At 36.7% G+C, this 12,771-nt stretch overlaps 1 protein-coding gene across 3 annotated transcripts in view; it reads right to left on the reverse strand.

Moving 5' to 3' along the window:
- Window positions 1–588: 588 nt before the first annotated feature.
- The window catches only part of KLHL2 (kelch like family member 2), a 61,507-nt gene continuing 49,324 nt past the window's right edge, over window positions 589–12,771 (reverse strand). For all 3 annotated transcript variants that reach the window (XM_030491528.1, XM_030491526.2, XM_030491529.1), the window contains 8 exons: window positions 11,770–11,919; window positions 10,774–10,891; window positions 9,907–10,104; window positions 9,038–9,139; window positions 7,974–8,102; window positions 2,682–2,822; window positions 2,376–2,519; window positions 589–1,710 (listed from right to left, as the gene is read on the reverse strand). In XM_030491528.1, the coding sequence (XP_030347388.1) occupies window positions 1,682–1,710; window positions 2,376–2,519; window positions 2,682–2,822; window positions 7,974–8,102; window positions 9,038–9,139; window positions 9,907–10,104; window positions 10,774–10,891; window positions 11,770–11,919 (1,011 nt within the window). In that variant the 3' untranslated portion in view covers window positions 589–1,681. The remainder of the gene's footprint in view (window positions 1,711–2,375; window positions 2,520–2,681; window positions 2,823–7,973; window positions 8,103–9,037; window positions 9,140–9,906; window positions 10,105–10,773; window positions 10,892–11,769; window positions 11,920–12,771) is intronic.

The raw sequence follows: 12,771 nt of genomic DNA on the forward strand, positions 1-12,771 counted from the left end.
CTGCAGGGACGGGGACGGGCGGCGGCCTGATGCCTACACACGGGCTGCCCTGCTGAAGTCGATAAAAGGGCTGAAATACAAGGGTGCAACCTAAGAGCGATGGACCATAACCCCTTCATCGAGTGTGGTATTATGCAGGTAAAATTCCACACATACAAACGTGCAATGCTTTCTAGTGCAACCCACTACCTCAACCCGCAACACATCATACATTATCACCAGCAAAATGTAATCATCCATTTAATTCAAGCGTCTGCCCCCCCCCCCCAAATGTTATTCTCAGCCATTATGCTAATTTCACAGCTCTTAAATTCCAGTGAAACTGAGGTGGACGCTGCGTTAACTGAAAACCAAAGCTTTCAGAAAGACCTGCAGCAAACCAGTAATATTTACATGACCAGTTCCTAAACCTTCATAGTTCAATTGGCTCACATTTGGTTCTTTAGAACATCAGCTTCCCCCCATATTTCTCTCACCATACCTCCCCCCCCCCAAAAAAAAAATAATAAAAAAAAAATCTCCCTTCACCTCTATCAAGATTTTTTGGTTTGAGACTTGTATTGAGAAACACAAGTTTTAAGCGACCTGTTGGCATTAGGAAACCAATATACAAACTTTTATTTGAAGAAAATCTCAAATATGACAATAACTTTGGTCATGTTAAAAGGAGGCCATCCAAGAACGAATAAAAATGAGCTGCTTGATAAGCATGGCCACATACAGTATATTCAGATATTAGCTAATAGAAGCTAAGGTTACACGCATAAATAGGCCTTAGTACCATGCAAGTTCGACGCAATTTCATACATTCATTATATATTTTCAGTTATTTTCATGCCAAATCACCTTTTGGATAAAAAGGTAAGAAAAAAGTAACATCTAAATGTGACCAAAATTGAACAGAAAAAAAAAACATAAGTACAGACAACATTTTTATTAAAAAGATCTTGAAATTACACCTGTTCAAGAATGTTAATACCATCTCTGATCTCCTTCAGTGGGAATTAGTAGTAGTTAAGCATTGTTACATATCAAAAAATACAACTCTGTTTTACAACATAGTACCGACATATTCAAAGTACTGTGCCAAATTATAAATAGTAAAATCAGGTTTTGAAGAATTCCAATAGAAAGCAAGTTATGCTCACATAAACATATGCACATAGTATAGTTTATGTAACAAAAGTCTTATAAAAGGAAACAAATTTACCCCATGCCAGCTTGAATTACTGAGGTGGGATCCAATACCTACTATGAAGACTGACAGTTCATTTCTTTAAATATATTTATTAGTCTCTGGAAAAAATAAGACAAAAATTTACTTTCACCAGAATACACACCATTCTTCACTGACAATCCGTTTCTCAGTCGTGACTGACATAAGTCAGTCCTTATGAAAGTGGCCTTTTTTTTTTTTTTTTAAGACCTTGCAATAAAAAAAATGGTCCACCAGACTTCAAAAATTCAATCAGCTTCTGCTCAACTGCAGAATAATCCTACGCGCTGCGTCTACCTAGAGTAATCTTCATCATCTGTCATCTGTAATTGTAGACAGTCACATCTTCCTCTGTGACTCAAGGTGCAGCTACAAGTAGAGAAGTGCTTAGATACTCAGTCACTTCAAATACACTTGTTGAAGACTGCTTCTAGTGCATAATCAAGTTGAAAATCTGTTTACAGATCATAATGGCTTGTCAATAACTGTAACACCTGGAGTGAAGAGGAAAAAAAAAAAAAGGCAGAAATCTTTAGGTAGTATTTTACCAAAAATTCAAGAATATGAAAAGAAAGTTTTAATATAATACCTTGCAAAGTAGCATAAAATAAAAAAACTGCACCAGCATCAATGTTGATATTTTCCCTAATTTCTCTGACAGAACGTTGTCTTAATCAGGGCAAAGTTCTCAGTTTCTGTGACTTGAAAAAATTTGCCATTACTCAAATTTAATTTTATCAGTGAAATATATTGTTAACATTCACTTCATTCATTTGAGAAACTGCAATTATTGAAGGAAAAAGTTCCTGAATCAGTTCTTGTTTTCTGAATATCAAATCCCAAAGAACTTCAGAATTGGACCCCCATAGATTGCAACACAAATATCTTGTTAAAAAAAGGAGTGGTCATACCAGAATTGTCTTTCTGACTCACCACTTATGTGCTAAATCCCTATTGAGTACAGTTTAATACCATCTTTTAGCTTGTAGTGAATAATTGTTTGAAGTCATCATTCAAAACATACCCATAGTTTCTTCACATCCATTCTGGTATCTTAGGCTTTATCTTAGACAGGACTTTGTTTTGACGCTTTGTCAAATTTCTTATCTTAGCTGTTATACTGCAAAAAGTCAGTTAAAAATATATCTACACACATTACCTGCATAGCTCCTTCCTGTACTCATACAAGATGACACAACTGTCCATTTATCAGTTGTTGGATTATAATATTCCACTGTTGATAAATTACAGGAACCGTCATCTCCTCCAACTACATACAAGAGACCATTTACAGCACAAACACCTAAAAAAAGACAGGAAGCCAATATGAAAATTAGCAATTGGCTTGTTCACCCAAAAAAGCGTGGTTTTTATTCTGCAACATCACAAAAGCAGCAGAAATCCAGGACTATGCCATCCACACCAAATGGTATTACTACCATTTTGAGGTACTTCTTGTGTATACCTGCATTCCTTCTGCACATGTTCATGTCTGCAACCTGCTTCCACGTACTGGCGACAGGGTCAAACACTTCAACGCTTTTTCTTACCAAAGGACCATCATGACCACCTACCGCATACAATAAATTGTTTAACACACCAACACCTGTGAACATAGGAAAATACTCAAAATTAACCAGAGAACAGTTTGACTGATACAAAGCAGAGACAACAGATATTACATCTACTAACATAAATCATTCATCCGGTCAATGTTAGGAACTATTTCAAAGAACATTTGGGTCAGAATGCATTAAAGCAGAGAGATGGTAGCTACAGTAAGACGCTGATAAAATATCTCACATGCCCATCTACTATACTGCAGTATACAAAGACCAGAGCTGTTCTGCAACAGAAGATTTAGAAAATCTGGGATGAAACATGATATGCAGGAAAATGAGGATTGTTGAAACTTAGGACTAATTAGAAGTGACAGTAAATGAGACAGTGCTCAGCCAGCATAATGGAAATCTGACAAGACGACAAAGTGTAAGTGAATTTTCAGAAAGTAAAAACTGTTCAGTATGGAGGATAAAAGCTGAATGGATAGACATTATACAACAGGGATGTATCCACTGAAGTGTTGGAATGCCGTGTAAACATATATATGAAACAAAAGTAAACAGTTAAGAGTGCGCACCTTCCTCCTCCAGGATTTGGAGGAGAATCGTACAATAGTTAGGGTTGGAAAGGACCTTAAGATCATCTAGTTCCAACCCCCCTGCCATGGGCAGGGATGCTTCACCCTAGACCATGTCATCCAAGGCTCTGTCCAATCTGGCCGTGAACACTGCCAGGGATGGAGTATTCACAGCTTCCTTGGGCAACCTGTTCCTGTGCCTCACCACCCTCACAGTAAAGAACTTCTTTGTATCTAACCTGAATTTCCCCTGTTTAAGTTTAAACCCCTTACCCCGTGTCCTATCACTACAGTCCCTGAGGAAGAGTCCCCCTCTGATATCCCTGTAGGCCCCCTTCAGACACTGGAAGGCTGCTATGAGGTCTCCACTCAGCTTTCTCCAGGCTGAACAGCCCCAACTCTCTCAGCCTGTCTTCATACGGGAGGTGCTCCAGCCCCTTGATCATCCTCGTGGCCCTCCTCTGGACTTGCTCCAACAGCTCCATGTCCTTCTTATGCTGAGGACACCAGAACTGCACACAATACACCAAGTGGGGTCTCACAGGAGCAGAGCAGAGGGGCAGGATCACCTCCTTCCACCTGCTGGTCATACTCCTTTTGATGCAGCCCAGGATACGGTTGGTTTCTGGGCTGCAAGCGCATACTGAAGCTGGCTCATGTTAAGCTTCTCATCAACCAACACCCCCAAGTCCTTCTCCGCAAGGCTGCTCTGAATCTCTTCTCTGCCCAACCTGTAGCAGTGCCTGGGATTGCCCCAACCCAGGTGCAGGACCCTGCACTTTGCATTGTTGAACTTCATAAGGTTGGCACTGGCCCACCTCTCAAGTGTGTCAAGGTCCCTCTGGATGGCATCCCTTCCCTCCAGTGCGTCAACTGAACCACATAACCGAACACCAAGCTTCAGTTATCAAAATATCCAGAAGGATACTGAAGGATCTCCTTTACTTTACAGAAAGTTTATCAATCTATAAGCTTGGGATGAAGGAATAAAGCAAGCTAGTCTATATCTACTTGCTACTTGGGCTCCACATATAGAAACAAGCAGAAAGGAAGGCCTGTTGTTCATTCCTCACTTTATAATGCACTATTAGAACCCAACATACCAGATTTCAGAAACGTAGGTGTTTTTTGCATTAAAACTTGTGAGTGATGGACCGTAAATACAACTGAAAAAACACCACTATGAAAGTACATTGGGAAATCTAATATATGCCACATTTAAGGTTATGAAACTCAAAGCTGAGGTACAGATTTGTGAATATAGTCTTTAAATGGCTCCATGGGAAGAGCACAGCTTAAAATCTTTATTAAAGGGAAACAGCAAATATGAATGCAAAATATTAGTTCAGTCCTTCAGAGGGAAAAAACCCACCAAGCTGAGTTAAAAAAAAAAAAAAGAGAACCCTGAGACCTTGACAGCCAGCTGAAATATCTTTGAAAACATATCACTAGTATTGTATGTAAGAGCCATTCTTATAGAGGGAGAGAAATGACTCCTGCTGAAATAACTACATTTCCTTATTTAAAGACAGATTTTAATAATGAAAATAAGAGGGGAAGGAAACATGGAAGAGTTAATTGGTACTGCAAATCTGAAAAATAGCTTCTTAATAGGACACTGTTTTATAAATCATGCTATCTAGTGCTTTATCAGTGATACTCACTACTAACATTTCCCCATATCCTTTCCAGTTAATTTAATTCCTCTTTTGTTACTATTAATTCTAGCTATCATATCACAGTATAGTGTGACAGCTTTTCTTTCTCCCACTCTGATCACACTTTATTAGACAGGATAATATAATACTCATCTTTTGTAGAATTAAACATTACAGAGCTAGAAGGAGGGCTAAGATATTTAATTTAAATATGTGATGTGATATTCATCCCCCACTCAGGTTTTCTGTATAGTTACCAACCTTCCTATTCAGTGCGTAGGTTTTCCCTCTGCCATATTGCCATTTTTTCTTTAGCTCCTTATTTTTAATAATGTCCTCAGTTCCTCTTTGGTGCTTCATATTCCCTTAATCCCACACCCAGTTTCCAAGTCCTACCTTATTTCTTGCTCCTTCCGTCTGTATCCTCTTGTTGCCGTCTTCCGAGTTCTCCTTTCTTTGTTATTTTTCTTTCCTGCCCATTTTTCAGGACCCCTTATATCTCTTATCCCCCCAAAATGGCCTATATCTGGGTCTGAAGTTCCTCCTCCCAATATATTGCTGGAAACAGATCTGTCCCCATATTGATCAACCGAGAAGCAATTGGTACTAAAGAAAAGTAACCAAGGGTAAACCTCTGAAGTTGCTTTTGAATGAAGCTGAAGCAGTAGGAACAGAAGAGACGGGCTTAAGTTCTTTGATATGACCAGAGATCCAAAGGTTTAATACAGGAACAAAATTCTCTTTAGTTAACATCCATAGTACCACTACCAGGACTGATGGCCAGTTGAAATAACTCTGGTGGTTTTGGACATTCGGCCGTTACAGCCAAGATCAGTTAATAGCTGTGATTTCCACATTTCCAGCCACTCCTCTCCCATTCACAGATACAATTTTCTATGTATTTAACAGAATGGCACAGAAGAATGTTGATTATTTTACTCAATTATATGAATCTGAAATAACTGACTACATTTACAGTTTCTCCTTTTTTTTTTTTTTTTTTTTTTTGTTGCTGCTGTAATCAGAGGACAAGGTAAAAGGCAGCAGAGAGCTGAGTAAACAAACACAAGTCCTGAACTCTGGGACAAGGGAAGGGAGAGGAAGGGCAGAAAGATCCCAGTAGTTAGTGTATCTAAAGACACTAAACATCAAAGTTGTAGAACTAATTCAACTTTTTTAAAAGATCTGAAAATACCTAGTGTATAAATAGGCTACAAGCACAAAGATAGTTTGCAAAAACAGACTATTAAAAAAAATGCTGAGATAAAATGGGTGTGCAGGCAGATTGCAAAATGAAGCTTTGTCACAACCCATCAACACTATTTGTCTTTATAATTATACTTGTAGTTTGCCCACTTTTATAAACATTTTTCTCAAAACTTGCCAATATTAGACAGGAGTATTTAACAGTACCCTTACTGTAACTCTGGCCAGTTTTTAATCCAGAATTTACTTTAAAGATGCACAGGCTCAGTAACTAGAAGTTTCACAAGACAGCCGTGTTTTCTTGAGATACCATGTATCATGTTTCCTTCATGAGCATCATAGTTTTTGTTTAGAAACACAATCAAAACATTAATTTTAGCATTAAGTGACATATCAACTTGCTGATTTTTGTAAGTATGTAACGAAAGTATCAGAAACTAAGTATCTAAATTTCAGCAATGGTTTTAATACTTTTATATATTTCTTCTGAAATAATTTGGACATAAATATCATTATACAGATTAAAAACTGTTCAGAGTTTGTAAAGAACAATGGAAGTCAGGATGAAAATTTGGGATAACTAGTAATTATCTACTGAGCATACTAGAAGTCCATTCAGTTTTATTTGTAAGAGCATCTCTTCCAATTATGAAGCACATTAATGCAACCGCCAGTAGATATTTGAAGGGTGCTGCTAAAAAGCACCATTGAGTACTTGGCAAAAAAGTGACTTAAACAACTAAAAAAATAAATGTAGAAAAGTAATATTATGCAATTTGACTTGAAAAAGTCCATGGCAACGCATCTAGAGAAATAAAACAACTTCTGCGAGTTGAAAAAACCTGAAATACCAAAAGACAAATAGAGGACAGTGAACAGTAAATGAGATTTGAGTCCATAATATAAATAGATAATGAAAATACTAAAGTCAGTTTGAAGCTGTGGAAGTATCATTTCACTAAACAAAAGCCAAATATCATAGGCACTTTTGATGTCTTTAAAGAGAAATATACATACTCAGAATCGTAAAAAGGAAAAAAAAAATCCATGAGAAAAATAAAGAAGAGTTTTTTAGGATTATAAAGAAATAAATGGATATACCTTGGCTAAATGATAAGGAAGGATAACATATAGTAGCCCATATAAATATGCAAAGGATGTAAACACCAGGCAATGAGAACAATTACTGAAGATGAAACAAAGGGTACATAAATGGAAGTAATAGGATGAAACCAGTAATACAAACTTAAGAATGAACAAGGATAAAATTTCCTGCAGTGAATCAGAATGCAGAACAAGTCCTTCACAGAGGTGGAAATCTAGTCACAGTTCACGTGTAGTCAACCTGATAATGCTATTAGAAAAATCAGCCCTACACTAGCAAAGAGACATTTTTGAGGAAATGACATTTTTTCACCCTGACCATGTAGACTTTGATACTTCAGTATTTAGGTGACATTAAATTGATTGTCACAATCCATGCATATTAGTGTGTATGTTAAAAAACATCAGAAGTTATGGGAAAAGGAGGAATATGAAAAGTATGAAAAAGCAAGGAAAGATATTTACTATTACAGACTGAATCTCACGCTATAGGACAGTTTTGTATTTATAACGTGCAATATATCAGCCATTTAAGACTAACATATTCCATTAAACTCAGACTTTAGCTTACCTTTGATATTTTTATATACATTTTAAAACCACAGATTTGTTTCAGTTTTACAAGGATAATTGATTCTTGCCCACTCACCTGCTCCACTCCGTCTAGTGCTCATTTCTGCAACATAGTTCCACTCATTCGTATTAGCATCATAGCATTCTACCGAACTAAGGCACTGACGTGACGCCCCATCGTAGCCACCAACAGCATACAGTTTACCTAGAGGGGTAAACAACAGAAACACACTTCTAATCTGCACAAACTATGTTGGTACACAGGCTGAGGGGAAGTCATCGTTCTCAGAATTAGCTATTAATCAGTACCTCTTGTCAATCCATTATTGAGTTTCTATTTCTTATATAGTTCAAGATAGTACTCTATAGTTTTTGTCACTATAAGGATGTAAAAGGCAGACAGTATCTAACAAGAACAATGTGCGTCAGCTTAAATTGCCTAGCTGAAATACAAAGGTACTTTACCCTGGTTTTAATTAAGAACTGTTCAAAAGCCAGCTAATTTAAATATGTCCAGCGCTGGAAGCTCACAAATAGACTTCGTAGAAATGTCAAAAATTCAGATGAAAATTAGTTGTACAGCCTGCATTTTCAGATCAGAAACAGCAGTGGTTCCTATGCAGCTAAAACACACAACTAATACTGTTTTAAGACCCAAGAGCTGGTCCAGGTACATTGTGCAAGTGACATCCAGGCTATTCACCACCAAGCTGACTCAAAAGCCAGCAGTTTTCCTGGCACTGTCCTCGATATCATCGCCAGCATGCAACCAGCAAGGTCAGCCACAGCTAACAGAGTTGACAGTTGCAGTGCTACATCACTAGAGACCAATTTATAAGGTCATCACTTCAGTAATCAGGCTCTCTAGCTTTGCTGACATGCGTAACTTAGAGCATGCATGCTTAGCCAGCTTTTCTTCAGCTAGCCTCAGGCACAGTTGAAGCTCTGAAAAAAATTTACATCATCTATGCTAAAAGCTGGTCAAAACCAAGTAGAACGATTATGTATCGTTCATACCATTTGAATTACAACGTTGAGCAAAAACATAATTCAGAAGTATGTTTTCAAAAGTGAGTAAAGTCATTAGGGTAAATTATTGCATTCCCTCCCCCCCTTTTTTAATATAATTTGTCAACTCACCTCCAACAACACCTACGCCAACACTACTTCTTCTTGTGTTCATTGGAGCTACATGAAACCACTCATTAGTCTTTAAGTTGTAAACTTCAACTGATGATAAACCTATGAAGATAATATAACATTATTTTCTCTATAAATCTAGATGCAACAAACTGTCTACCCTTCCAGAAAATTCTTCATATCTGAAAATTCAAATTATTTCATTTTAAGGACTATTACTGTGCAAAAAGCATAACCTTTAGATAACCAATTACAGTCAACCCATTCTTGGTGTCTGAAAATGGGCAAATTGATAAAAGCTTTTATGGAACTCTGAGAAATTCTTCCCTGGATTTTTTTTTTTTTCTTTCTTTTTAATGAAGTCACAATGTTCTGTCCTATATGTGCTTCTGTAATAGCTATTAAGGAAGAGGATCATCTCTGCACAAATGCTTTAATGCGTCTGTGAAGAGAATGAACAGTGCATGTCCAAAGCCTTCCCAGAGGTTAGAAAAAGCTGTTTATAATCCTACTTACACTACATGAAAATGCAGAAATATACTTCATATGCAAAGAGGACAAAGGAATTGTAATTTTTAGGCTCACATTTTCCATGAGTGAAAGACTCTGACTATAAAAGGAATACTGAAAGACAAAAAGGCAACTTGTCAAAGATTAACTAGCCATTAAGCCAAGAACCCTAGACGGGAGCAAACAGTCCACTGTTCAGGTAGAAAGATGTGACCACTAAAGCACATTCCACACTTCAAGATGCCAAGCTACTTTCATGCTTGGTTTCATCACCGCTACTGGGAAAGAGATGTTAAAATTTGATACAATTATGTCAAAAGTAATCAAAGCTAAGCAACACTGTATAAAGGCAAATATACCTGTACTCCCATCAAATCCTCCCACAGCATAAAGAAGGCCATTTAATACAGCTGCTCCCAGTGTGCTTCTCCTGTCTTGCATATTAGCAACACTTGTCCACTGGTCCTTCACTGGATCATAGGAATCTACCGTGCGAACTCTCAGAGAACCATTGAAACCACCAACAGCATAAACCATGCCTCCCATGTACACCATTCCTAGAGCAGGGAAACAGGGAGGAAAGATGAGCATTTTAGTCTCTCTGTCAACTTGTTTTATTGTGTACTCTCCTAAGTATGCAGATACTTGATATAACTTACAGTACTCACTACACTATGAGGTTTTTGACAGCGTCCTAGAGCTGCACTTCAGATTAAGCACTAGAAGTTCTTACACTTTTTGTTAATAGTAAACTTACACTTCTGAATATCATGCCTGCTGAATTCCTTCTTGCTTAGATATCTCAGCTGCTTTAAGATCACATTTTCACATTTTTAGCGTCTGTCACTTCTTCACATTTTTAATCTCACTTAATCTTCATTTAATCTTCACATTCTTCATCTCAACATAGAGTATTTTAATAGTAAAATTATTCATAATGTAATGCAATACAATTTAAATTTCATTATCCTTTGTATTTATAGGAGGTAATAAAGCAGTTTACTCTAGAGATTACAAACTGAAGCACAAATTAAGATCAAGTTATCAAATTTGTATTGTTTCAGATTAGCAAGTAATTTGAAAACCAAGAATGATCACTGAAGTCAAGGCTTAGCCCTTCTCAGATAAACATCTGAAGTACTGTTCCAAAGAACATACAATGCTTTATACAGACACCTACATTCTGCAGCATTACCAACTGCAACAGAAAATTAGGCATCATTTACCTGCTCTACATCTTCTGGAAGGCAATTCAGCCACCTGATGCCAGCGTTCTTCTTTAAAATCATAGCATTCAACACTGCGAATTGCCTTTGGTGCCTGTCCTCCAACTACCATCATCAACTAAAAGGGAGAGAATAGTATTTTTTAGTTATTTGCATATATGAGAGCACCTGAAAGATCAAAAAATGTTAAAAAATAAAGCAAGCTTCTGTACAAGAAGTAATTAAAGGGCTCCTAAATAAGAAATTGGGAGTCTTGCAAACCAGGCAAAACACATGCAATTTGTAATTATTGTGGCCAGAGTAAACATCTGAGGTAGAAAAACAGGAAGCAATTAGAATCTAGGTAAAGTTCCCATGAATGAGGCAGATCCTGCTGTGTCTTCACATCCTACTCTGACCTCAGGTACGAGAATTCAGTGTCTATGATATTCAATGGAATTGTGACTATTCATCACAGAACAGCCTTATCTTGTTCCCTTGGGAGAAATGTGCTAAACCTGCTGAACAGAATCTCCTATTCCATTATTGCAATTGCTATAATAGTACTATGAGAAAACTTCTTTACTTCACTGGAAACAAGATAATATCTAATGTTTAATTTGTTTTCTTCTAAAATGAATGAAAGGCAATGTTTAGGTAAAAATGGAGTAAAATGTCTCAACTCAGAAGCTTTAGTCTTTAGTTTTTTGTGATTGCTTTTTTAAAACTAGCCTTATTTCCCCACAACTGTGTATTTCTCTGATGCTGAAGCACATATTAAAAATATATATATTGGAAGGGGAGATAGTGGTGGTGGTGTGTGTAGGTGGGAGACTAAAAAATCTGTATCATAAGAGCATAAAGCTAATCACTTGTTACATTTTTGTGATAAATATTTTTGTGATAAATAATTGTGGTACAAAATTTTTTACTGGAATACCCCAAGTGACAGCAATGCTCTTATCTTTTGAAATGGAGTTTGAAGAAATAAGTATATTAGAAAAATAAGGGTCTTACTTTTGGAAGGCTAGCGGGTGTTCTCAATTTTGTTCGAGTGCTTTTCATCAATGCTCGTTGCTCAGTTGGCAGCAAGTGGTACTTCATAGCTTCAATGAGGTAATCTTTACAAGCACTGCTGTTCTTAACCAGTATTTCCTCTTCAACTCTCTGTTTATTAATAGAAGTTTAACAAGGTCTGAGCATGTTAAGGAAGTAAAACACAAATCACAATCTGAAGTGTAATAAAGCCTGTGTTATATCACACAAATGCAGATTAATCAGACTTTTTAGATTGTCATTTAACCAGTTAAACACAAATTTATGTGATGGCAATACGCAGTCCCTGAAAAGAAAAAGGGAAATAGAGAGACATTGATTCTCAATTAGTAAGGGGAAGAAACAGTGTTAGGCAAGGTAAATCACTTCTCTTGCAATCAGGCACATTTCTTGACTTTTCAAATACAGAGAGTACAGTACACTTTAAGGGAGGGATCGGTGGAGACTAATTTAAGAAACTAGTAAAGCCACCCCGCAACAATAAAAATAAATAAATAAATTTAAAATCAACCCCACACAACAAAACCCAAAACAAAACAAAAGTGCCCAAAACAACCCACAAAGTATGACAAAATGCGTATCATAAACCAGAATTTTTAAAATAAACACCTACCAACCTACTGCTACACCTACTATCCAATGTTAATAGTGAACTCACATTTTCAACCTTAAATATTTGTCCTGACACCAAAATATTCAAAATGAGCTTATAAAATTTCAAAAAATGTATTATATCTGAGGCAGGTAAAGGTATGTTTCCTTTGTCATTAATTCCTAACCAAATTATACAGTAGATACAATTCAGAAATTGAAAATTCACTTACAAAAAGAAATCTTGTATCAAAGATTATATTACAAATGAAAGCTAACCTGATCTCAGTGAATGAAATAATACGAATTGCTAGTGTGGTAAAATAAGCAGTCAACCAAACAAATAAATTACTTATATATGTCATCTTCTAT

Source organism: Strigops habroptila, chromosome 7 (genome assembly GCF_004027225.2).
Source record: "Strigops habroptila isolate Jane chromosome 7, bStrHab1.2.pri, whole genome shotgun sequence".
NCBI classification, from domain to species: domain Eukaryota; kingdom Metazoa; phylum Chordata; class Aves; order Psittaciformes; family Psittacidae; genus Strigops; species Strigops habroptila.